At 41.4% G+C, this 26,150-nt stretch overlaps 3 protein-coding genes across 5 annotated transcripts; 2 read left to right on the forward strand and 1 right to left on the reverse strand.

The window, feature by feature from the left end:
* The first annotated feature begins 304 nt into the window (after window positions 1–304).
* Window positions 305–8,746, forward strand: serbp1b (SERPINE1 mRNA binding protein 1b). 2 transcript variants are annotated; one of them, XM_086272044.1, is made up of 9 exons: window positions 305–679; window positions 1,398–1,578; window positions 1,763–1,903; window positions 2,546–2,617; window positions 2,909–2,983; window positions 3,227–3,404; window positions 4,836–4,901; window positions 5,118–5,303; window positions 6,977–8,746. In XM_086272044.1, the coding sequence occupies exons 1-9, from the start codon at window positions 424–426 to the stop codon at window positions 7,034–7,036; spliced, it is 1,215 nt and encodes a 404-aa protein (XP_086128170.1). In that variant the 5' UTR covers window positions 305–423; the 3' UTR covers window positions 7,037–8,746. The 2 variants fall into 2 exon arrangements, with proteins under 2 accessions (XP_086128170.1, XP_086128169.1); XM_086272043.1 differs by having other exon boundaries at window positions 306–679; window positions 5,115–5,303.
* Window positions 8,747–9,785: 1,039 nt separating this feature from the next.
* Window positions 9,786–13,838, forward strand: LOC147308787 (nucleotide sugar transporter SLC35D2-like). The gene is made up of 13 exons (XM_086271225.1): window positions 9,786–10,036; window positions 10,436–10,469; window positions 10,547–10,633; window positions 10,714–10,781; window positions 10,867–10,938; window positions 11,021–11,089; window positions 11,192–11,294; window positions 11,380–11,472; window positions 11,582–11,649; window positions 11,737–11,815; window positions 11,899–11,981; window positions 13,039–13,091; window positions 13,269–13,838. The coding sequence occupies exons 1-13, from the start codon at window positions 9,843–9,845 to the stop codon at window positions 13,277–13,279; spliced, it is 1,014 nt and encodes a 337-aa protein (XP_086127351.1). The 5' UTR covers window positions 9,786–9,842; the 3' UTR covers window positions 13,280–13,838.
* On the reverse strand, window positions 13,678–25,563 carry mier1b (mesoderm induction early response 1b, transcriptional regulator). Of its 2 annotated transcripts, none has more exons than XM_086271223.1 (13): window positions 25,485–25,563; window positions 24,635–24,659; window positions 23,038–23,186; window positions 21,341–21,523; window positions 20,350–20,479; window positions 20,177–20,244; window positions 19,766–19,838; window positions 19,491–19,642; window positions 19,300–19,381; window positions 19,074–19,168; window positions 18,647–18,693; window positions 17,986–18,113; window positions 13,678–15,441 (listed from the first exon to the last, which is right to left on the reverse strand). In XM_086271223.1, exons 1-13 carry the CDS (start codon window positions 25,491–25,493, stop codon window positions 15,146–15,148), a joined length of 1,437 nt encoding a protein of 478 aa, XP_086127349.1. In that variant the 5' UTR covers window positions 25,494–25,563; the 3' UTR covers window positions 13,678–15,145. The 2 variants fall into 2 exon arrangements, with proteins under 2 accessions (XP_086127349.1, XP_086127348.1); XM_086271222.1 differs by having other exon boundaries at window positions 18,647–18,774.
* Window positions 25,564–26,150: the final 587 nt, after the last annotated feature.

Raw genomic sequence — 26,150 nt, forward strand, 5'->3', positions numbered from 1 at the left:
TTTATAAACTGGCAAATCCGACTTAATCTGATGATGTGCCTGTCAGAAGCATCAGGATGAGGTGTAGCTGCACATACAGATGTATCCAGGTATAAGTGGGCACAGTTTAGGCCTTGTGTTTATTCTGCATGAAGTCTGCAGTTATAAAGTTACTCTCATCAGTACCTGTAACTTCTATGCATGTGACACCTTCTCAGAAATGCGGATTACTCGCGGAGGACATGAGCGTAGCGTTACGTAATGTAAATAAAAACATTGCAGCCGACGCGTGCACACATTGGTGTGCGCTGCACGATGTCCCGGATGATGCTCGCACCGGAAGAGAAGGGGCAGCTTTCCCAGCCATCTTGTGGCAGCATCCAGCGAACTGGTCGCATCAAGCCTCGTAGAATCGGAGGTGAATCCCGTTGAAGGGGCGCCATCATGCCCGGACAACTGCAAGAAGGCTTCGGCTGTGTCGTGACCAACCGGTTCGACCAGTTATTGGACGATGAGTCCGACCCTTTCGAGATCCTGAAGGCTGCCGAAAACAAGAAGAAGGAGGGGGCCGCCGCTGCTTCCACCAAGACCGCGGCTCAAGCCGCTAAGCAGCCGAAGAAGGAGTCACAGAAGGACAGAAAGAACCCTCTGCTGGACAAAAAGGAGGAGACCCAGGCGCCAGTCCCCCTGAAGAAAGAAGGTAATGAAAAAGAAAGGAAGGGAAACAATGCACCTGCTTCTCTCGCTAATGAGCGATGCATGTTTATTTTTGCTTTTCGTAGCAACTGTCATGTGCAGCTCCCGTTAGCCACGTTAGCTCGACTCGGCTGAGCGAGACACAGCGTGAGGTCAATATGGACCCTGTGCTGCTGTTATTAGAGGACAGACTAAAAATAAAGCCTCGCAGACGGAACGTAGCTGGACTTGAACACGTACCGAACCAGAGCGGGTTAAAGCCAGCAGCGAGGTGCAGACTGGCGAGCCTGTGTTGCAGAAATGGTTTCTGCTAGCGTTTGACAGGAAGGTGCAGTGTTGGGTTTCTGTGTGGAGGATACAGCTCTATTAGCAGCTTCTGACTTTGCAAAGCAAATGTAGGGAGAAAGGAAAAGGCATCACCTGTGCTGGGAAGACTAGACAGAGCGCTGCTCTTGTTATTATCCCCAACTAATCTTATTAGTGTATTGGTCTTAATTGAATTCATCCAAAGCAAGTAAATAGAGCCATCTTCAGTGCAGTTACATTAAGTTCTCATTGTGTGTACTGCTGAAAGGAGATGATGGGAGACCACACATCAGGTGATGCATTTGTTGTTTTCTCGTTTTGTTTAGCATTTTCCCACACACACACACACACACACGGTCTAAAATCTAAACAACACAGCTGAGCATAAATTCAGCTTGTGCTCCTTTGATTTGCAGGTATCAGGCGGGTGGGAAGAAGAGCAGACCAGCAGGGCCAGTCTGGTTCCCAGCACCAGGGTGTGCAGGGTGAAGGGCGACCTGGAGACAAGAGGCCGGACCGAAGACCACCCCGCGAGCGCCGCTTTGAGAAACCTGCTGAGGACAAACCCGAGGGGGCTGGAGAGTTTACTGTGGAAAAGTGAGCAGCAATGATGAGAGGGATGGAGGGCTTATTTAAAACATGCCGGCTGGTGCAGATGTAGGCGCATTGACAAGACGTGTGCAGGGTTTGAGAGCTTGCAACTGTTGTTGATGGAGTGCATGTTTCTCTTAACATCACGTTCATCCTCGTGTTTTAAATTGCATCTGTTTCTGTGCACCAGGCCTTCTGGAGACAGGCCCCCGAGAGGGCGTGGTGGCGGCCGGGGCGGGCGTGGTGGAAGAGGGCGGGGCATGGGCCGAGGCGACGGCTTTGACTCCCGTGGCAAACGAGACTTCGACAGACACAGCAGCAACGACAAATCGTAAGTATGCGCTGAGCTGAGGTCATGAGTAGAAATCGCCTACCAGTGCATGAAAGCTATTATGCTTTATATTATTTTCCTATTTTGTCATGTAAATACTGTTACAACAATAGATGTTTATACTAAATATGCGTACAGTTTCTAATAATGAGATCAGCATACACGCCGGTAATCTCTGAGCTCAAAGATAAATAAACAAGCGCTTATTTTTTCCAGTCTTTGCTGTGTATGATGTCAGAAACATAGGTTGTGTCAGGCACACTGCTGTTCACTCCTTCTGTTTATGAGGGGCAGCCAATCAGAAGAAAGCTAGTTTAAAGGGGGAAGGGGCTAAAATATAGTTTTGATTGGATAATCAACTGAAGGGCTTTACCAAGGCCCTGTATAAGATTACAAAAAGAGATTATTTTGATCTGTAAATCATGCAAAGCTGCTCTACTAGAGTCCTAGACCCAGCAGCTCCTGACTATATGGGTTCTGTGAGAGTCCAGGGGGAACAGCATCTCAAGAAAGTGGTTCTTTATGTTGTCTCAGGCTGTAATCAGCACTTCCCTTAATGAGAAGAGCCCCTCACTGTGGTCCGAGAGAATTTAAGAGAACTCATACACCGTTGGCCGTCTTCCCTTTCTGTTTTCGCTGCAGCACTCCGAAGAGCGAGGAGAAGCGCGGCGGAAGCGGCTCGCACAACTGGGGCAACGTGAAGGACGAAGTGAGGTGAGTTTCCCCAAACAGACACATGGCCTGTTTGTCGGAGCGCCGCTGTCAGCAGGATAATGAGGCGCATGTGATATTTTTACAGACTGTGTGCACTCTCTCTCTTTTGAAGTGCTTCTGGTTTTGTCATATCACAGGATGCTGCAGTTTAAGGATGTCTTGGGATGTTTCCCTGTTCGCTTTAAGCTTGAAGTGTCGCTGTTTCCTTTATGAAGAGGCTCAGACAGTTAATGTTTCAGCTAGAGGACGCTTACCATTACTCATACAGAGGTTGTGCATCTTTGTTCCCAGTGAGGCTGAACAAACCGCTCCCCCTGAGACGACCCCAGAGGGCGAGGAAAACGCGCCTGCTGGCTCCGAGAACAAGTGAGAATCCTGTGTCCTTGTGTTGGATGGATGTTGGATGTTTGGATGAAAAAGGATCCCCGTGTGCAAAGTTAATAAGTTGTCACATTGCGTTTCCGTTAGCGTTTGCACTGCTGTTGTGACGCAACAAGGGCGATTTTGTTAAACGCTGCCTCTGACCTTTTGGCCTCAGGATTAGAGGGCATGTATAGAGGTAAGAGGATTGGCGAGTTCCTACAGTGTTGTGTGTTCCTGGCATTGCAGAGAGAACGAGGTCGAAGAGGTGAAAAATGAAGGCCCCAAAGAGATGACCCTGGACGAGTGGAAGGCCATGCAGGACAAGGAGCGCACCAAGGTGGAGTTCAACATCCGCAAGCCCAACGAGGGAGCCGACAGCCAGTGGAAGAAAGGATACGTGCTGCACAAGTCCAAGAGCGAAGACGTGAGTGTGGTGTGCTGAAAGCTTTTCTCGCCCGCAGCTTAGACCTTTAAGTTTTAGTCCTTTGGCTCCCTGAAAAAGACCTTTGCCATCTACACTTGGGATGTTCCTGGGGACTAATTTACAAGTCAAAAACTATTGCGCATATATTTAAAAGCCATTGGAAACTGTTAATCAGTTTATATAATAACTGGAACATATTGCTTTTGGGCATGTGCATGTTGAAACAGTCATTAAGTTATTACAAAGTAAAGAGACTTTTTTTTTTGTCTGCAAACCCCATTATATAGACTGTTTTCCCTTGGTTTTTACTGGTGCTTCATAGGATGTAATACCCTAGTACTGTCAGCTTGGGCGGTGATGCAGGTAGAAGCTCCTTGCCAACTGTCTTTAAACAACGCAGGTTACTAACCACCGTGCATCACCAGCAGTAAAGCCGATGAGATGTGGTGAGATTGTACAAACGAGAAACGTGAAAAGCCAAGGACGGCTGCTATAAGAAGGTCTTGTGTGGAGCTTCAGCTAGTTAGTGTGGATGTGTCTCAAAGTTGCTTTTCTGAAATGTGTAGCGTTGCACACACATTATTAGATTAGCTTGGCAAGTGCAGCCTTCATTACATGCAGGTTGATGTCCACATGCATGTGCAAAGTGTGGTTACGTGGTGCTCTGACGCCACCTGCATAAAACAGGTTATTTTCTCCATCAGAGTCACGCACAATCATCCTGGCTGTCATTTGTCTTACTTTCCACCATGATTGGTTACATTTTCTGTCGTACATCTGTTGAGGCTACAGTTGTACATCAATACATTCTGAACAGTCATTCAGTAATTAACTGTTCTGCATCAGATCTAGTCAGGCTCAAGTAGCTTAGACTTGCACGCTGATGATTTTAAGTTTATTGTGATTATTCCAGTTGTTTACTTTGAAGTCAATCAATCAATCAATCAAGGCTTTATTCGCCACGTGCAGGTTGCCCTGCAGTGACAAGCCACAGGGTTGGGTAGGGGGTGAGGAGTAATCCGAAGCAAACACAGCAGTGTGTGTGTGTGTGTGTGTGTGTGTGTGTGTGTGTGTGTGTGTGTGTGTGTGTGTGTGTGTGTGTGTGTGTGTGTGTGTGTGTGTGTGTGTGTGTGTGTGTGTGTGTGTGTGTGTGTGTGTGTGTGTGTGTGTGTGTGTGTGTGTGTGTGTGAGAGAGACAGAAATCTGGCTATAGACACTGACAGGTCACAGCTGATATAGCTATTTAGGTTTGTTTTCCTTAACCATGTTTAAAGTGGACAGCATGTATCCTTGTAAGTAACTGCATTTAAATAGGCAATAGTGACAGGCTTGCTGTGATGTGCGTGGTTAGTGTCAGGTAAACATGCTCAGGCTGTTTGGTTGGTGGTCACTCTGCTGTCTAAAAATAACTGTGGTTTGTTCAATTTCCAGAGACCTGTTGGGGCTTTGATCGACACCGCAGAGACAGAAGCAGAATCGCACAATCTCTACCACAAGGTACCTGCATTACTCACACTTGTTTTTTCATTCACTCAGCCCATGCAAATGTTCAGTGTTAGCTGCGACTCAGTGGCGATACCTTTTTAAAATACTGAGAAGACATTAAAGCTGAAGGCATGGTAAGAAGCAGAGCTCACTGATGGAACGCTGCATTTCTGATCCGAGCACAGTTGACATCTAGCGTGATGGCCATCTACGGTTCTTTATCAGCAGGCCGCCGCTGACGAGTCCAGTGACCACCATTTCCGCAAACCAGCCAACGACATCACATCTCAGCTGGAGATCAACTTCGGAGACCTTGGCCGCCCCGGTCGCGGGCGTGGGGGCGCACGTGGTGGGAGGGGAGGCCGCGGCGGGGGAGGCAGCAGGACGGCACGCGGGGGAGGACGTTCCGAAAAGGTAATGGCAAAAAAACCCAGCTGCCATCACTGCCGACAACAAAGGTTTAGTGTTCTGCACAAAAGAGTTGGCTCTCTGACCGAACCGGCTGTAAAATCACTGAGTTGGAAAAACCTGCTGTGGATCACTAAGACCCTGTAATAACAGAGCACTGAACACATGCTCCACCACGCAAAACTCCGTTACTGACCTCATGTTAGTCAAGCAGGGAATTGTCCTAAATACTGGTGTCTAAATTTGAATAAAGCACCTGCTTTTTCCTTTCTTTTCTTTTTTTTCATTGTCAATAAATTTGACATTCATATTAATAATGGGTTTCAGGCGAATGTTAGTCAGTCTAAGATATTTTTTGGCAAAGCTACACCCAGTCTGTATCACAGAGTGTGTGTATGTGTACATCTAAATATACGCTATAGTTGTTAGAACTTCATTTAATGTCCATGTATTTACTAGCTTAGTAAAGACAATAAGTCAGTGTTATCCTCTTTGACACATCTATACTGTTTCTTGTTTGTTTTTGACTATTTGAGCAGAAATGTGGATTATGCTTGAATTAATTAACAAAACTGGTTAAAAGCTGAAAAAAATGTTATGCTATGGATAAAATGTCTTAGAGGAGTTCCAAATATTTTCCTCTATGCAGACAAAATCATAAATATACATGTTTATAATATGTACAAATCCAGGTACAGTCCCAGCAGAAGTGTCAAAAGCCTCTTGTAACGTGAAAAACTTACTTTTGAGCCCGAAAATCAAAAGTAAGCTTTAAGATACTAACAAGCTCCCTGTAACTGAAGGGAGCTACAGAGGTGACTGATGGATTCAGCACTACAGCTGACCGCATATAAAGACAATTTACATACACTCCATTGATAGGAGCACTGCCTCCTTCACTTTACACCTACGTCAGCTGCTCATCCATAGAAACGCATGTTGTGAAGGTCACACGGTTATTGAGTCTGCAGGACATTGCTGACTTTTTATACACCATGTGCCTCAGCTATCACCAACCCACAGCCCAGAATTCGTAGATTAAACGCTGTAGCTACTCCACCCAACTTGTCTCTGGGTTGGGTCGTTCCATTTTTTAAAACCTAAAATTTTGCATTATGCGAGGTGAGATCTTTTTGCTGTTGTTTAGTTTGATTGAGAGATAATACGCGCTGTTGTTTTTCCAGCTAACACTTACAAACTTGATAGATTCACACACCAGATCAGCATCCTTGGACTTTTGATTGTTAACCGTACAATCAAAAGTACGGTGTGACTGTAGGCCCGAGCCCTACAGACACACAGTGATACAGTTCAGTGACTTCAATTAATAGAGGTGAAGCCTCCCAGGTATAATAGTAGCCACAGACACCTGTGTAGGCATCTGCCTGTCACTCAAAGTGGCCCTAAAACTGCATTATTTATGAGTATTTTAACAGCTTTAATGGGTATGTTATAGAAGGAGTAATGATGGGGGTTATTGGTTACAGAGATGAAACTGTTTTTGTAGCAGGCTGTAAATGCTTTTCTTCAGTGAAGTTCTGCATTTTAACATGCGAGTATAAGGATTGACTCCCTTTTGGAGCCAGCCTCAAGTGGCCAGTGGAGGAACTGCATGTAAACCAGCTTCATTTCAAGCCGTCCTAACGTTGTCCTGGTTCTTGTGTGCTTGTTCCCACCAGGCTAGTGGAGTGTCAGTCCCCAATGTGGATGATCCTGAGGCCTTCCCGGCCCTGGCCTAAAAAGGCTCCCTCTTTCACCACCAGCCCACCCATCAGCCCTTCCGGGCCCCTCCTCTACGAGGCTTGCATGCTTACCACATCTTCAAGTATATAAGAAAAACAGAGGAAAAAAAATAAATGACACAAGAAGACTGTCATCCCATACCCCACTCACATCACCCAAGGACTTAAATTTTACCTGTTTTAAAGGAGACTAAAAGACAAAAAAAAGGGCAGAAAAGGACCTCTTGTTACACTGAAGTTTTGTATTTAGGAACATGAAAGCAGGGATGTTTTCATACTTTTTTTCTTTTCTTTTTTTCCCCCAGAGATTACGCATACTTCATTGATATTTTTTGTGCTGCTTGAATTTCTGCATTTCTGCAATTAGATTGAAGTGTGTGTATTCCTCTTCTCCCTGTAACGACTTCAGCTCAGTATTATGGGGTCAACTTTAGAAAAGGCTTTGTACTGGAGTGTATTTTTTGGCCCTCCCAGTAATACACGCTGATGTGGTAGCACTACACTACATTAGAACCTTGTACTTGTACTAGATGTCTGAAGTACGGCTTAACATGCATTTAAAGTGTAATTACTTGGATCCTGACTATCCATCCCTTTGTGAGGCACAAGTTGAGGATGGGTAACCAGGTTAAATGTGACTTCTACTAAAGCTTGGTATTTTTCTGCTTGTCGTGCAGTGAAAGTTGATGCCTCTTATTGTTTTTTGTTTTGTTTTGATAGTTTGCCTCTTTTTTGGTGGACCAGTGGTTAGTAGTGTTTCACATCCCCTGATCCAGAAGTGCTACCCACTTATATTTCTTTTTTCCAAGGGTGTACCGGGGCCCAATGTATCTTTAGGCTGGTCCTCTTAGGTCATACAGGCTATACAACTTGTAATTTCAGGACCACTAAGCAAATATTGTTTTTGTTTTTTGTTTTGTTAAGAATATGCGTGCGGGCGTGTGTTTGTGTGAGTGTGTGTTGTTTGCAGCAAAGCGTGAGAGCGTGCGTGTGATTTTTGACAGCTAGTTGCTTAGGATTGAAGCATTTTCTCTGCTGAACTTGGCGTTCTCAAACAGGAGAGTGCAAGTTGTCGCCTGAAGTAGTTCTTAATGTCTTTTATGAAGTGATTGTTGAAATGTAGGTGAGAATGATAGCGTAGCTAGACCATGAACATATCTCGCTCTTTTAGAGTATCTGTACTGTCTTTCAGATCTCAAAGCACTTGGTTTTATTAGCACCAATTCCTCCGAAGATTGTTTTTCTTCCCTTTTACTTTAAACCATATTTGGTGTTTTATTTTGTTTTTGGATTTTTTTGTAATCTTATTTTTATTTTAATCTGTGAACAAGCATCGATGCATAATTTGTCTGAAAGAAATGTCAGCGGTCATTGTGGAACAAGCTACAGAATGTAAAATGTGAGTTAAAGGTGCTCTCAGCTGCCTGTCTCAGCATTTTCCAGCAAGCATTTTAGGTTTTTTTTTTTCTTTTAATAAAAGCAGGTGTGTGGGTTGGGGTGGGTGCAGGCTGGGGTGGGGGTGTCACACCGAAGACCTGATGGAGTGAATTTTTAAAGCTTTACTTGTCGCGCTCTGCAAAGACTTGCTGGCGACGCGCTGATACAACAGGCTGGAGCAGTTTTCCTCGTAGGACCGTTTGAGCCACATGACATTAAAACTTTCTCTGCAAACATCCCTGTTCTAATAAAAATGCTTTAGAGGTGTTACGTCTGCTCTGTCAGTGGCTCCTTTAAATGCATTCACAGATGTGCTGTTTTCGGTAGTTTATTCAGTGCCAGTTCCTCATTTAGGCTAGAGTGAAAGAAACAGGATGTTGTTTTTATGGGAATTTAAACTGTTGTAAATGACTTGTTAGCCTGTAATCTGTCAGACATATCTGTCATGGATAATATGGAGTCATTTTGAGCTGGCAATAACACTCCTGTCTCAAGGTAGAAGCTGAAATCAGTTTTTGGCAAAGTGACTGTTGTATATATCCTTCATTTATCCGGGTAAAACATTTCATTACTGTTAAAAATGCCTTTTTTTTAAAAAGAGATCAGGCCAAAGAGAGCAGCAACACTGTAACAAATGGATATTATAGATGTTATAGAGATACTTTTAAGGGACCAAAAAGGATGAGAACGCAACGCAGTCATAAAGATACTTGCAAAACAGGTAATTATCTTATATATAACCCCTTCATAAATCCTATTCACTACAGTCTGTTTACCATTTAAAGTAAACATATTAGGTCTCAAACATACATAAATTCTGGAAATTACTTCATGACAGAAAACCTTCCATGTTGCAAACATGAGGTTGTGGTTTATTCAGGGCCTGTCTAGGCTGGAGTGCAAGAAAGTCGTTTAAAAAGTCAAACTTGTAGGGATTACAAGGATTAGGGGAAAGCAGCAAAACAAGTAGCCTGATACTACACACCTGAGGCGAAAAAGAAGGGTTTACTGTCATTTTTCTTGCCCGTGTGGCTGGCACTTTAACAAATCCTGGTTATTTCAGTGGTTATGAAGGTGGTTAGCTTTTTTGGTTGTAGCTAGGTGTGTTACTACAGCATAAAATTAAGACGCTATTTTGTGGAAGTCATGCTTGCACATAGAAGTTAAACCAGCTTTTATTTAGGTCAATTAAGATAGACATAGCTGAATTAAAACATTTTTCAAAGAGTCTTAAACATTGGGATGTTTCCCTCCTTTCCATTTCCTTCTTCGCCGACGGGATTACCGAGCACAGTCTGTCACGCATGCGCGGGAAGACCTATTGGAGTTCCTTTTTTTTTTTAAACAAACTTTGTCGACCCCTCTGATGGCGGCGCACGTCAAACGTCGGGGTGAGCCCGGCCAAAAGAGCTTGTCGTCTGAGGGAACATCCTCCACAACCGAAAGACAAACATCCGGGGACACCTCAGCGGTGCTGCTGAAGCTGTTAGCGGCGGTCTTTTACGGAGTCAGCTCGTTTGTCATCGTCGTCGTCAACAAAAGCGTCCTCACAAACTTCAGGTAAAGGTGCAAAGTCTAAGTTAGCTGCTGATTGGTGGGGCACGTTTGACCAATTTTACACCGTTATCAATAAGAAGAAGAAGAAGGGGTGTCAGATAAACGAAGCTGGACATCTGAAAACTGTCAGAGAAATGGGTCCAGGTGAAACTTTAGGTACCACAGGACACGCACCTTTGACGTAACCTTTGCCCCACTACAAATGCGTAACACATCAAACCTCTTATGAATCTCAATATGTGTGAGGGTCAGAGTTGGGCATAAACAAGATGAAAACCAGAAAGTCCTCCAAAAAAGTGGACAACTTCCAGGAAATGAAGCTTCTCATCCTCATATCGTCTGTAATGGAATGTCAGGTAAAGCATCATTCATATGACTGAGTCGTGTCGTCTTGTTTTACAGATTCCCGTCATCAACATGCGTTGGAATTGGCCAAGTAAGCATCTCTTTAAAGCTGTTTTCTGTTTATGTGGTAGCACCGTCTGATGTGCCGTGCCCCCCTTTCCTTTGCAGATGCTGGCTACGGTTGTAGTTCTGAGGATTGGGAAGATGTTGGGAGTTATCTCATTTCCAGATTTGGATTCGAGTATTCCACGCAAGGTGAGGTGGGGATTTATAAAGCTGAAAATCAAAAGATGAAGAACTGGTCATCGCATTTCACACATACCCTGTCTTTCCAGATGTTCCCGCTGCCACTGTTGTATGTCGGGAATCAAATATCAGGACTGTTTGGGACCCAGCGCCTCAAGTGAGAACTTCATAGAACATGACACGAGACGCAGCGTCCCAAATGTGACTTGCCAAACTTAACAGCTTGTATTTTTCTGCCTCAGTTTACCCATGTTTACTGTGCTGAGGAGGTTCAGTATTTTTCTTACCATGGTGTTTGAGGGATTCTTGCTAAAGTAAGAAAATATTTTTCTCTCTCTCAGATTTTCTGCATAAATAACTGATTTTAACACTGCCACCCGTCTACTTTCCTCACAGAAAGACCTTTTCTACCTCCATTAAAATGACGGTGTTCACCATGATCTTTGGTGCTTTCATCGCGGCCAGGTGAGACGGTCACATACACAGACACCGCCATCCGCTTCGGGCTTTATGAAGAGGCACGTGTGTGATTCTTTGCCACGTCCTGTGGCGTTTTTTGCTTTGTAGCGCCGACTTAGCTTTTGATCTGGAAGGATACGTATTCATAATGCTGAATAATGTTCTGACAGCAGCCAGTGGGGCATATGTGAAGCAGAAGCTGGACTCCAAGGTGAGCAGAGCAGCAGGTCACACAGTATATACACTGGCTGTTTGTCATGAAGACTTTAAAGGGTCATCTTCTCCCATCCACACAGGAGCTGGGCAAATATGGTCTTCTTTATTACAATGCTTTGATAATGATTTTCCCCACTCTGGCGTACGCTTACTACTCAGGGGACTTGCAAATGGTAAGTTTTCAAACACTGATTGGTTTGTAAGACTTAAGAGTCAGAGAGCTCAGATAATCAGTGCTGTGTGTGTGTGTGTGTGTGTGTGTGTGCGGGTGTTCGGGTACAGGGGCTGGAGTATAATGGTTGGTCTGATCGCATGTTTGCTGTGCAGTTTGTGCTCTCCTGTGTCATGGGGTAAAGTAGACGCCTAATCGTCATTGTTTATTCCATGATTGCCCACTTTGGTCTTTTCGTCTAACTCTGCTTCGCTTCATTGCACAGATTTATTTTGATGTACTCCATCATGCTGTGCACACAGTACAACTCCGCACTCACCACCTCCATCATTGGCTGTATTAAGGTGAGTCATCTCAGGCTGGCTCACGCTCACAGTTTGATGTGTAGTGCGTACATGTGCAGTGACTTTCCCTGCGACATCCACAGAATATCCTCGTGACATACATTGGAATGGTGTTTGGAGGGGACTACATATTCACCTGGACTAACTTTATAGGTCTGAACATCAGGTAAGACAGATTGAACAGCTGAACTGTTGAGCTGATTTAGGACCAGTGCAGTTCAAAGATGATCGAGATATTTTTGTTCTGGGGCTTCCTTGTGTGTCCAGACATAAGTGGAAAGCGTATGAGAGGAGATTGGCAGTAAACTTCACTGAACACCAGATAGGGCATTGATTCATTCAGATGCAGCAAAGAGAGGAGCTGAAGAGGGTTGCAAAGTGGCTTGCAGAAGCATAGCAGACATGGGTGGAGGAAGGAGCTCAGACTTCATTCTCAAAGGCTAAGAGGGCTAGAGATTGGATGGCAAACCCCTAAAAACTGTGTCCCGGTGTAGTCCCCAGCTAGCTGGCAATTAGTTTCTGAAGACTGCTGGCTGTTGCCAATGAAATCAGTTGCAAAGAGGGTGCTGCACCAAAAACCTCCTTGTGATTGCTTTGATAGCCAGTAGATCGCCAGTAGTTTGGAATAGTTTGTCAACTTGTCAGCAGACACTTTCCAACTAACTGCCAAGTGTTAGTGAAACTTGAGAAAATGATGACACAAATCGAAAACAGATACAGATTTGCCCAAGAAGTACAAGTTGTAGCTTACCACCACAATCAAAAAGCACAAGTTTGACTTCGAAGGTGAATGCTTTTTGGTGTCATGATGTGGGGCGGGTGCACCGTGAAACCAGTTATATTTATATAAATAAAATCAACTGAATAAACGATTTGTCACCACAGATAATCCTGTTAGAAACTGTCCTAATTTCATATCCTAATTTTTAACAACATGTTATGACCAATATTTATAAAACAGACTTTATTTTTTCCCCACTTTAGTATGACCCAGCGACTGAGCCATAAACTCATCAGGAAAGTGTTTATTAGAGTGGTCAAGGAAGAAAGCTGTTAGGTGGCATTCAGATAGAATACAGGTTTAAGCCACTTCCACCTTTACTTCATTTTTCCAAACTGGAAGCTCTGCCCATGTTTTAGAATGTCTGTGATAGGAAAAAGTCCAATACTCGATTAAAAAAAATAAATACAGGAGCACATTTTCTCATCTTTGTTTCCCACAGCATTGCTGGGAGCTTGGTGTACTCCTATATCACCTTCACACAGGAGCAATCAAGTAAGAACCGTTAAAATGAGTCAAAACCACACAAGGTTTCACCTTATCGATGTTTGGAATTTAACAATATAGTTTTTACACTGTGAAAAACTATATTGTTTTTCACTGTACGAGTTCAGAGGATCCTACACAAAGTGGACGAGTCTCTGAAGTTAACTGCTTTTTAAATTTTAACAGAAAAGGCATAAACCAAAGAGTGAAACCCCGCCTGGGACGGAAGAACTTCAGCAAAATTTTCGTTTGTCGTCTTCTATGTGGAAATGTTTTTGAGTGGTGGCAAACACAGAAGACTCGTGGATGTAGTGAAAGAGGACACACAGAGAAGGTTGTTCAGCCATGAGAGAGGACAATCTGCTGTGGTGATCCCTGAAAGGAGCAACCAAAAGACTATATGAACTTAATTTTTATAATTGTTCATTTTCATTCATTTCCAAATTAAATATCTATTTTCCAGTTCTGTTTCAATACATAACTCGGAATTAACTGTACATCATAAATAATTTTCTAATGAAGCTGTTGTTATTCTGTTATTGACTCTATTTAGCACAGTAATTAAATGAAATGTCAGTATTATTCAAGTCATAGCCAGCCTTGGAATACACTTTATTTTTATTCACGCCATCATTTACATAGAAATAAAAGACAATATTGTCCAAACAAAAAAACCCATTAACATTATTTGAGACAAACTCCTCTTATCTTCTGAATGCACGTTCAATGATGGAATATAAAATAAAACATTTAATCGTTACGCTGAACAGCTACTGTACCAAAACATTAGGTTCTTTTTCAGGTGACACCTTCACATCAGCCAGGTCACTTTTACTCCTGGAAATCTGCTGTGTGGAAGCCAATTACTGAGGAATGACAGAAACTAAGCTCTGGTTTTAAAAAGAATCTCTGCATATTCAAAGCTGCACACAAGGAGGAGCTTTTTTTGCAACGAACTCTCTGAATCAACATCACACAGAAAAGGGAAGCACTGCCAAACAGAAGGAAAGAGGAATGGCTACTTTGTTTTTTATTATTATAACCGTTTTGGAGAAACAAAAGTAGGAACAGTTTTCCAACAAAAAGCACAGCCTACAAGGAAGACCAGAAAATACAGACAGTTATAAAACCGCTCGAGGTAAGAAATCTATACAAACTTTACATGAAAAATCACATTCTGACTAGTAAAAACAAAGTGTTGAGCAATGCACCGACTATGAAAATTCAAAAATACAGAGATCTTCTACATGGTGACTTATAATACAGGACATCACTGATGTCAGCTGCTTTACACAAACAAACCTGCAGGAGGAGTCACCCTCTGGTTTATTTATCTGAAACAAACAGCCAGAGAAAGAAGTGAAGGAGTGAACATGGACTTCTGCTGGGTTCTGACGCCACATCTCATTGATAGAGATGGGAAACATACAATCAAAGTGCAACTAAAGTGAGAACTAGCTACAGCACCAGCCTATTCCTCTTGTTTTTACTAAGCATCTTTATTCTAGCGTAAGCATGTAATCACTTAGACATGTCCTGTTTCATCAAATCCTTATAACAGCAAGCAAATGGCTTCAATGGCAATCACCCATCATTAGACTAGGATTTATTTACTTTTGTTAAAAAATATAAATATCTTGTGTAAAAAAATATCGAAGGTGATTTATTATCTTTAAGAACAAATAGAAAAAGGGAATTCTTGGCAAAATTTTGTCAGGCTCCAAAAAGGCAGGCTGGGGATGTTTTGATGGACGTTATCTAGCTATGATACTTTGGGATGAGCTTGGGGGGGGTTGATGGGATGGAAGGACGTCGGGTGGGGGGGTAACTGCCACCCCTCCTGGAGGACCTCGGTTGGCTGTTCTTCAAGATGTGATTTTCAGTGACCTTTGACCTCAAAGCCAGTCTGTCTCTCTCTGTCAGGAGATGCTATGCTCATGGGTCAGTAGGGTTCATTTTCCTCATCCTCTGCCCCACTAAATCTACCCATCACTGGAGAAGTACAAACATTTTTCACCCCCAAGTCAGTGTCTGTTAGTCAACGCTGCTCAGCTGTGAAGCCATCAATTCTCCTGCGTTCTGGATGGTTCCACTTCGCTTTGGCACACGGGCTCTGCCTCCGTCCTGCACCTCTTGGCCGGCCTGTCGGGTGCTGTGTCCCTGTGGTCTAGCAGAGGCTCCAGGGAGCCATTTCTGTCGAGGGTGGGTGCAGTGGGCTGGCTGCAGCCGTTGGAGTTGTTGTCTGAAGGTGGAGGCGGAGCTTCTGGCGGATGGGACGGACCGTTGGACTGAACGCCCTCAGATTTGACTTGGTTTGCTGGTGGCAACTGAGCACCATCCACCGTGTGGCTTGCAACACCTAACGAAGAAAGATGAAACACGGGGTTAGACATATTTAACAAGTTTAAGAAAAAAAAAAAAAAAGCCATTCAGGTGTTGTCGGATGTTTTCGATCAGGTTCCTGAGATTCCACCATTTACAGGAAGTGCAACCTTCATGCAGAGTATTTACAGACGTGATCATGGCACATTACTTGTCAGCCATTTTGGACATGTAATAATCCTAAAACACAGTGAAAAACCTACTAAACATTATGTAGATGCGATAAACCATGGCATCTATGAGTAAACAAACAAGTGTATCTACTCAGAGGAACGTCTTGATGAATTCTCAATCATCCAGGTAGGTAAATCTGGATGTAGCGTTTTCAGTGGGAGACTGCCACTGGAAAAGCTCCAGTTTGCTGCCATTCACAGGTGTTTCTGACACTTTTTTGAAGTGGATCTCACACTTAGCAAATAAACTCTTGTGATGTGAGAAGGTAATCAAGCTGTTTATAAGTACTTAAAGAGTTTTAGGCCGGTGAAGTCTAATATTAGCTGAATGTTATGTTGCTATTTAGCCATCTCTTGTCAGCTGTCCGGAGACGGGAGGGTTATGTGGCTGATCTGCTGACGATAACTAATTCATGTAGGATTACTTCTTTTAGAACTCTAACTTCAGTTTAGGAGGAAGAGAATGAGATGGAGACGGTGAGGCGAGAGTGGAAGTGGAGGAGACAGATGAAGGAGATAGAAAGAAACTAGCAAAAACTGAAATTACAAATCTAAAAATTTTAAATGGTCATATTGTTTGAAATGACTGGTGATTTTAAAATTCAAGTAGCTTATAATTGTTTTACTGTCATACTATTTATCTGATGTCTGTATCCGTTAACTGTTTTGTTTTTTCATGGTCTCTATCTGAAACAACAGGAAAGTGATTTAAAAAACATTCTTTCTGTCCTTGATGATTGCTGCACCCAATCATGCAGCAGAATAGAGGTGTGAGGGGGACAAAAGTGGTCTATGTAAACTACATATGAACAGTGTTGGGCAAGTTACTTTGAAAAAGTAATTAATTATAGTTACTTCTTCAAAAAAGTAACTGAGTTAGTAACTGAGTTACAACATTCTAAAAGTAATTAAGTACTTGCAAAGTAACTACTGCGCTACTTTTAAAAAAAACACAAAAAAAAAACGTTTAACCCTCTGGGGTCCAGGGTATAATTGGCCATTTTTAACTACTTTTGATTTTCCCTCCACATTTTACCTTTAAAAACGATTTACTTTGCCTTGTTTGGTATCATTCTTTTCAGCACAAAAAACATAAAATCAGAGTAGAAAAAGTTCACTGTAACAACCACAAACATGTTTAATGAATCATATTTCATAACTTTAAATGCAAATATAAATTGTCAATTTTAAAATCCTACGCACAAGTTTTGCAAAAAACAAAGTTATTTGCATCCATTTACCTTTTATCGTCCTTTTTTAAATAACCATTTCAAACTATTTACAGAACAATCAGCAGTTCTGCATTCAATAAGATGCCACACAAATTACCATTTGTGCCACTCCAAACAATAATTTCTGTCCACTATAAAGGAGAACATCACAGCCTGATACCTGCAGGTCTGACAGCAGCAGGTGTATCACTCCTTTTTCTACCTGAAGACAGCAGTCGCCTCATTGTTCTGACACACAACACAAAACTATCCACAACACTACACACTAACTACACAAGACAACACATTAACTACACACCCAAAACACGCTAAACGTCACAAATCTCTCACATCTCAAAACTCGCTCTCTCTCTTTTTCTCTCGCCGTCACTCCTAAAACTTCCCGTTTTGTTTTTTTAATTTTTTGCTCATAAGCGGAGCGTGCTTGCTGCGCTGTCCTTAGACAGTAAACGTGACGAAACTATTGAGGAAAAAACGCCGCATATATATTGTTTATCATGACTCTGGTTTTACGTGGCCTATCAACACAATTATAAACTGGTATATATCACCTTGTTGCTTTGTCTTTAAGTGGTCATGTGATTGGCTTACCACGACTCCTTTATTCTTCCTCAATCAAACAGCAGCACTCATGCCATTGTTTTGCCCCCTCAGCTCCAGGTGTTGTGCTAGACAGTGATCGTGGTTACCGTCCGCGGGAGCGCGCAGCTGCTTAAAGCTGTAGCATCCAGATTACTTACATAGTCAGCTACTTGCGTGCAACTGATAGAAGATGCGGTAAGCTGAACACAGCTTCAACCGTCTGTTTGTTGAAAAATAGTAACGGACCGCATTTTCTTGTTAGTAACTGTAACGCGTTGTAACGATAGGAATAGTAATTAGTTAGATTACTCGTTACTGAAAAAGTAACGCCGTTAGTCTCCGTTATTCCCATCACTGCATATGAATGACTGTATTGAATATTTAAGTGATGATTAGAGTAACTTTGAGTCAGTTTTCAAGCACAGGATCATAGTTTGTCTTAAATTCTTGTCATTTACCCAAAACTCTCATTAAATGAAAGGCTGGTTATATTTTAGGATAAACGTGGTGCACTCATCATGTGTATCAGCTCACCATTCTGACTGCTGCTGTCTTCTCTCTCCGAGTGGCTGGCGCTGCTGTTGGAGGTGGTGGGAGGAGGCGATGCTGCCCTGCTGGATGTCGCACTCTCCGTCTCATCCAGTAATCTGTCCATATAGTCACTGATGACAGAAAGCAATGCACACAGTCTGTTACACAACCTAAACTGTTCATATGGTTTAGCAGTCTGTGTGGTCAGGTGTCCCTCCCCAGTCTGACAGTGACTGTGGGTGGTTTCTACGACATTAAATCTATAGCTTCACTTATGCGATGGCCTCTATAAACCGGGTTTGATTCTTTCTGCCAGTCCACTGAACTAACTGTAAAGAAGAGACAACTCCGAGAGATGTTCAAGCCAGAAAATGAGAACAACTGATGACCACTAAGGAACAGAAGGAAGCAGCAGACAAGGCACAACAGAAGATCAACAACCAGTTTCAGGTACGCTGCCTCAGCAGACTATTTTATAATAATGTGGCCATCACTGGTGACAAAGGGAATTTAACCAAGCATTTGCAAAGCTCTTAATACTTAAAAAAGAAGATTTTTACATAAGCAACCTCACAGTCGGTGGAGGTTGCACATTCTTCCATTACTAATTTTCTATGAGCAATGTTCTTCAAAATTGCATACACTTTTTTAAAAGTTAACTTACGTGACACCGGGGTGAAGGTTGTATTTCCTTTTCCCAAGTCTGGTTTGCTGTGCAAAGAAATCATAACGCTCAGACTTCTTCCACATGTAATAAAAGGCCACACATTCTCCTACAGACCTAGTTCTCACCTGAAAGATTTAATTCAGCAGACATGAAATGACCATTATTACCATCACCTGAAGACACAGTTTCAGGACAGATTCAAGTAAGAGACAAATCAAATAAGAGCTTAGCAACTGGACAAAAGTCAAATGATTTGCAGACATTTTAAAATCTTAACAAATCAATTTTACTGGTCTCAAAAAGCAAAAAGGTTCAAATGAAGCAGATTCCAACCCTAAGTATCCAGAAAACACCTGACAGTAAACATCTCATGTTAGCGCCATGTTAGAAGCAGAAATCTCTAACTAATGTGTTTTTCTCTCACCTTGTTGGCCTGTATTAAATGAAAGTCTTTCCCATAAGCTTTCAGTCCTTGTTCAAAATTTCTACATTCTTCTTCAGTCCAGACAGAGAGCTCCTCTGTTACAGAGAGTCATAAGTGTTAATGTTTCATTTGAATTCAACTGTTTTTTAAAAGAAAATTCAAAATGCAGAGGGCTACATAGACAAGAACAAAATGTGAAGAACATCTGTGAGCATAGGTTGCTTACCTCTGGCTGCTTTTACATTAAATCTAAGTCTTCTTAAAGCTTCCTCTGTGTCAAAGTCACATTTCACCAGTTCATACAATGCCTACCAGCAGGATACAGACAAGCAGGTTTAGATTAGACGACAGTTATACATAACAGCACGTGATCTGCTTTGTGCGATTTGATTCAAGCTACAGAAGAGCTGCTGTCACCTGTTCATTATCTTTGATATGGGATCCCTCTGGGATTGCATCCACTCCTTTCTCCTCTCCCGTCCGCCTGGAAGCCTCTGTCAAGAACTCCACAACTTTGCCTTCAGGAAGACACTCGGGGTTCCACAACAGCTGGTCATCGTTTTCGTAAACTGAAAGTACAGGTTCAAATGAAACGAAGGGCAAGACATCAACATTTTTAAGCCTCCTCAGTTTATCTGGATCCAGGAAGGCTGAGAAAGGTTATGGTGTAAATACACAAAAACCCAACTTACCTTTCTCATTGTCTTTGTATTTGCACAGACCCACAGGAGTTTCTGCCTGATACATGGAACCCACCATAATCTCCTATTGGGAAAAACATCATTCACACTGAGTGTAGCCCCATGATTATTTCAGAAGTGTACTAAGAGCACAGAAAAAGATCTGGATTTCTTTTATGGCAAATATTTGTATTTATTTTATTAAATGTTTACACATACATATAAAATTTATCAATTCACATAGCCTAAATCGCTGTTTTTTTACAGTTAAAATAGATACATAAATAACATATAGTATTCAGTATTAAGTTAACAACAAACTCATAATTCTGCAGTGGTGACATTGTAAGTCAGCAGCTCATCACAGAGACGGCCAAATGAATTCAGCTTCATCTGATGGTGCACATGTCTTTTTTGCTTTACCTTTTTCCAGTCTTCAGACGGAACATAATCTTCATCTTCATCTGACTCCTCCTCGGCATCATTATTGCCTGAGACATAATGTGATATTTACTTATCCAGCTGTTTACAAATATAAAACAACACAAGTAAAAAGAAGGAAGATAAGAAAAATGTATTAGCAGTACAACACATACTTTCAAAGTACTTGAGTTTCTGAGGGCGAATAAGTTCTGCTGTGCCGAGTGACCTGACTGAGCGCGTGCGACCCTCTGAGGCTGCCTGGGTCTCACCTGCCTGTTCCAATGAGTTCTTCACATCCTCACTCTGAAAAACAAACAAACAAAGCAAATCACAAAAAGTTAGAAAAGTTTAAACAATTTCAAAAATCATCTGCCACTCTTGACAAAAATCCAGCATGCATGTGTAGCTCTGTGTGGGTGCTTCTTTCTCTAACAGAACTCAAAGCCCCCGCATGTTTGTGTGATTTTATAACCACAACTTTACCTGACAATATCACGTAAGTGAAAGATAATGGCTGATTTGCATGAATGTCTCATTATATTGTTTTTATCCCTTCTTTTACACAGACCACACCCTTAGTCCTCACTTACTCAATAGTACAGAGAAACAGAGTGGCAACAACGCCCCCATCACAAAGCAATACTGCCCACCAGAGTTGGGCGATTTGCTTCACAGTAGATTCTATTGGCCCAATGAAGCATCATCGAAGACTGATGGCTATGCTGCCTGGTGGCAAAGGAGCCTTCCATTATAGTAGTGCTAGCCACACTCTGTGAGGTAAAAAAAATTTACCAGCAGCCCCCAGAGCCATTCCTCAGCCTCCAGCACCTATGGTATAAATCTGTACGTAAGTTTCAGAAAAGTTTACTTCTGATCTTGACCTTGAGGTCACCAGGATTCTAATTCAACTGAGATTTTTCGTAGATGCACTTATGGTATGAATTTAAAAATCTTATGTTGCCTCATTCTCATGTTATTCCCAAACTTAGGTGTCCACGCCGGCAGCTAAGATACTACGCAGGACTCTTGTGCCCCCAGGCCTCTGGTAGAGGACCCAAGCTTAAAGGATAGACCTTTAACATTCTGTTCAGAGGAAAGACTCACAAGATGTACATACAGTTGTAGGCACAGAGGGGAATGACACACAAGCCCTCCAAAACATACCTCATTTCTTTTCAGCTCGCCCGTGCTTCTGCTGCTTTCATCATTGTCAAGTTCCTCATCCTCTTCCTCATCATCCTCCTCTTCTTCTGGTTCTTCCTCTTCCTCCTCATCCTCATCTGCTGGTGATCTGTCGCCCCCATAACCATACAGACTCAGCAGCTCATCAATAGGCATCTCTCCCTCCTATTAAAAGCAGATTGGTTTACTGATGCTTGGGTGTTACATTTAAATACATTTAAAGTTTGATTTTTCTTTGAAAAAACTGAACAAAATAGACTTTAAAGGTTCAAACTGTTAGGTTCAAACCAATACAATGAAAATCATTGCTGCATGAACTTGTCTTAAAATGTCTACATACTTACACAGTGAGACATAAACAGAAATTGAAGTTCAATTATACAGAATAAACATTTCAGCCCTGAGCAAGCTATGCTGTGAAAAACATGGAATAACAACAGTTACAATTTCTTCAACTAGAAATGAAAAATAATCAAATTATTGGGGACCACTACCCAGTTATTCATTATCTATTCTGTGTAGTCAGTCAGTGCAGGTGAGGTTCCACAGACTGTGGCATCTACTGACCAAAATACAAAGTAGTGCAAAATGGAGCTTAGAGTGCAACTCTCCCTACAACCACTACCACACGGTTGTTGTTTAATTATTCCACCATGAATTAACTTAAATGGAAAGTGAAATTTTGTGGTCTGCTCCTATTTCCCATTGAGTCACACTGGTGGATGTTTGATTTGGCATATGGCAGATGCCCTTCTGGAAACAAGCTTCCCATTTATCCAGGCTTGGGACCAGGATTAGGTAGAAACCAACCCAATGCAAGATGTTATTTTAGGATTTTAAAAAAATCTAATATAGCAGCTGATTTTTTTTTCTTTCAGAAATACGAAACAGGTAGATTTCCCTAACACAAGTTATATGTATTTATTAGTCCTTAGAAGACAACACAGCTTAAAAATAAGATTGTTTTACTGTTAGAGGTGTGGATTACTCTTTATTGCTCTGCCTGACTCTGCTCAGATGTTTTTATATTTATGGCATTCCAAACAGGTGCTGCCAACCAAGAAGTTGCATCTGATGGATAAACTATACAACATCAACAGTCAGAACACGGTTGAGGCATATTTGTTTTGTCGGCCATTAAAAATGCCAATATGTCTGAAAACGGCTAATACATAAAGATATAATTAGTCCGGCTTAAATACCAGAAGCACATTTACGTTACGATTCCCTGAGCCTGGATTTGTGTCTCCTCCCAGAAACAACCTAGGGATCTTTCATGTGTAAGGCAGCTGTGTTAACCACTATACCGTGGAGCCATTGAATAAGTTAGCAGAATTAAACAAAGTTAAACAAAAGTAAAAAAGTAACTGGAAAACATTATGTTTTAACACTAGTGTACCTTCAGCTAGCCAGCTGTTATCCATTCACTCAGTATGGTGGTATTTACAACTAAACCATTCAACTCTGTCTCTCTCTGTACTGCCTGCTGTAGAGCTACACTATTGTTCTGGCTGGGTCAATCCATTACCACCACCACCCCCAAAAAAATAGTGTTTTCAAACACTATTTGAAACTCAGGATTATTCCCTTACAGACTGTGAAAATAAACATTGAACTACACTAGTGTTTTATTTACCCCATGGGCCTGACCAAACCAAATATGATCTCCTGACACAAACCCGTGTAAGATCTTCAATCTCATTGGCATTGGTCTCATCTGATGCCTCCATCATTTCCTCCTCCTCCAGGGTGCGCTCATCGTCAAAGTCATGGACAAGCATTTCAGCTGATGGGTCAAAATCATGGTCATCGGAACCTGCTGAACCTCCTATGAAAGGAAGCATGAAAGAGGCAATGGAAATTTAGAAGGAAAATATGACAGAATTTAATCTTCATTTAAGGAAATTGCAACAAATTGTAAAGCTCTAAAGAATCACTCAGTATTTTTATTTGCATATCTTCACATATACTGTATGAGTGTGGGCAGCTGAAATGTTACTTTATGGTTTAATTTGTTAAATATTATATTCTAAATTATATAAATGTTGAACTACTTACAAACTGAATACCCACATAGGATTACTTGAAGTACTGTGCACTAAACTAAGGACTTTTTACTTCAGTACTGCAGAGGACTGTAGTACGGACAGCACTAAATCAATCAGTGCCTAATTTTAGCCACTGCTCTGCTCTTTGCTACATCTGTAGTGCAAAATGCAAAGCTGGCCACAGTAACACATCTCATCTGAGAAAACACCCGGTCAAAGGCAAAATATATCTAAAAGCTGAAGACTATATTGTGCTTGATTCACCAAAGGAGCTTCAGCTAACATTAGCAGATCTGTCTTTAACATATAAGAAGCTGAACACATGGAGGATGATGATGAAGCCTTTTTCACAGTGCTGGCTGACAGTTTAACTTCAACTTCATGGGGGTTTTTTTAAACTTTTTACACTGGCTGCACTGCAATTTCTTATCAGACAGAGATCCTTTATGAATCCTCTACACAAAATTACACTGCCATAGAAGTTTCAACACAATCATAACACCACATATCCCAACCAGCAAAATATTAACTCCTAAATAAATCAGTTGATAATATATAAATAAAACTGCCAGCTAACATGTTCAAATATGCAAACATATCAATAAAATCATTATTACTATTATGCATTAAACATTCTTATAGTAACTGTTATAAAAGGGCTCAGACTTGCACATAGATGCAATCAGCCTTTTACTGAAGGTGCTATTGTTGATAATCTCCAGGGTGTGTGCGTGCAGAACTGAAACGACCACATTACATGAGATGCCACATCAGAAATCTTATTTAGTCTAACATTGTTATTTAATATCGTAATATACAAACACTGTGACAGTGATGTCAAGATCACAGAAATTTTCAGATGATGAAGGTAGCTGGTGTGGTGAGTACAATGCTTAAAAAAAATACTAATAATAGCAAAATGTACCGATTAAGAAGTACGGACTTATTTTTTAAATTAGTATTTTGTAATATTAATTTCTCACTTCAAAATAAGTACAGGAAAAAACAGTGTTGTCTTAAACATAGAGGGTACCTAAGCCTAAAAACTTGATACATTTATTTTCCGTTTCAAACTAATCATATTTTTTAAAACAAAGAAACCACAGAACACGATTAATATCGATCAATGTCAAAATCAAAATGAATCCGTGTCTGATAGACAAAAGATTTCAAATCAGTGTCTTTCGACCAAACAACTACAGAAAGCCTCCAACTGCATGTAAATTACCTGGGCTCGAATTCCCGAGGGAGGGCTGAAAAACAGAAAAAGAGCAACAAATTAAAATATAATTTATTTATTTTTTAAATACTATTTAAAAAAACTGCATCAGATGCAATACGTCATTAGATGGACAACAACAACATAAAAAAAGCTCACTCCTGATTAACTTGACATATTCTAGTTCCTTTGACAGAGGACTGTAAACGGGAGCTGGGGAAAAGCGCGCCCGACCCTGTCCTAAAGCTGACTGCAGTTCAACACAAACTGAAACAAAGAATACTGTCACCGGTTCCTGTGGGGACATTTATTTAGCAACTCGCTGATTGAAATGTCACAGGTACAGCGCCGTGTATATCACCGGCAATCACCCAAACTTAGCGCCAACAGCCAAGTGCTTACTAGGTTAATTTTCTCAGCTCGCTAACTTACAAGAGAAGTTCCAAGCTAGTTAATTCTCCTTTAGATATTTATGCTAACGCGTCCAAGTTAGGCTTGGTATCAACAGGCAACAAATAACGATTAAAAATAACCCATAAAATATCTCCAAGCATAAAAATCCGCCACACGGCTGAATAAAAATATCACACACAGTTAAGTATTTTCGAAGAAAACCGCGGAGTAACATCGCTAACGCTGCTGCTACCTCCAAACGGGGCTAGCGTCGCTAATGTTAGCTAAACCCGAAGTTTAATAAACATGCCTGAGTCGAGAAATGCTCATTATTTAGCAGCGAAAACATCCCACAGTTAATTTCGTACACTTAAACTACAACACACAAACAGTGTGAATATTCGACTGAAGTAACTATCCCGTAGTATAAATTTATTTTTTCCGAATATTTATTTCACTTTCTTACCTCCGCCATGTTCGCAATCCTACAGGGTCAAGTCGGGGGTCAGCGGTAGTTCCCGTATGTGGAGCCCCGCCCACCTACGTCTCCATAGAAAAACTGAGTGACCGCAAGCAGTGATGTAGTAATGTACTCCTATAACAGCAAGCTTAACGCAAAAATAATTAGTTTTGTAACGGAAATTCTTCATTGTGTTTTATTTAATTCGGAACATTTAAATTTATAAAGCCTTTTACTGTATTATATTCAGCTTTTATATTTAAAATTACTTTCAGCTTCTCACTTATTCATAAAGGCTTCCATAGGCATCAAATACCACTATACCATGGAGCCAGCTTTTAAATGTAAATTAAAAATATTGTTTTCAAATGTTTTCTGTAATGTCTCCACTGTCACATGTTTCTTCTTCTGATAGTGGTTTTATGTTCTTATCAGGGAGAATACAGACACAGAGGCTAAAGGTGATGGTGATGTATGTGACAAAGAAGGTGTGCAGCCAGTGTCCTGGTGTGGAGGTTCTAACTGGTTTGGACCTAGGCTGTCCACCAGAGCTCAGATACAGTTCTAAAGTTTTGCAGGAGATATTATCAAATTGTGGAAAAGCTTTTGGAATAAACTGAAAAAAATTATATGACCACCTTTATTCTTCAACACAGCATGAACTCTCTTAGG

The sequence above is a fragment of the Aulonocara sp. 'chitande type north' Nkhata Bay genome, linkage group LG18 (assembly GCF_057382095.1).
Source record: "Aulonocara sp. 'chitande type north' Nkhata Bay isolate Kocher_YH1m ecotype deep benthic linkage group LG18, A_spYH_male_GT1.1, whole genome shotgun sequence".
NCBI lineage: Eukaryota > Metazoa > Chordata > Actinopteri > Cichliformes > Cichlidae > Aulonocara > Aulonocara sp. 'chitande type north' Nkhata Bay.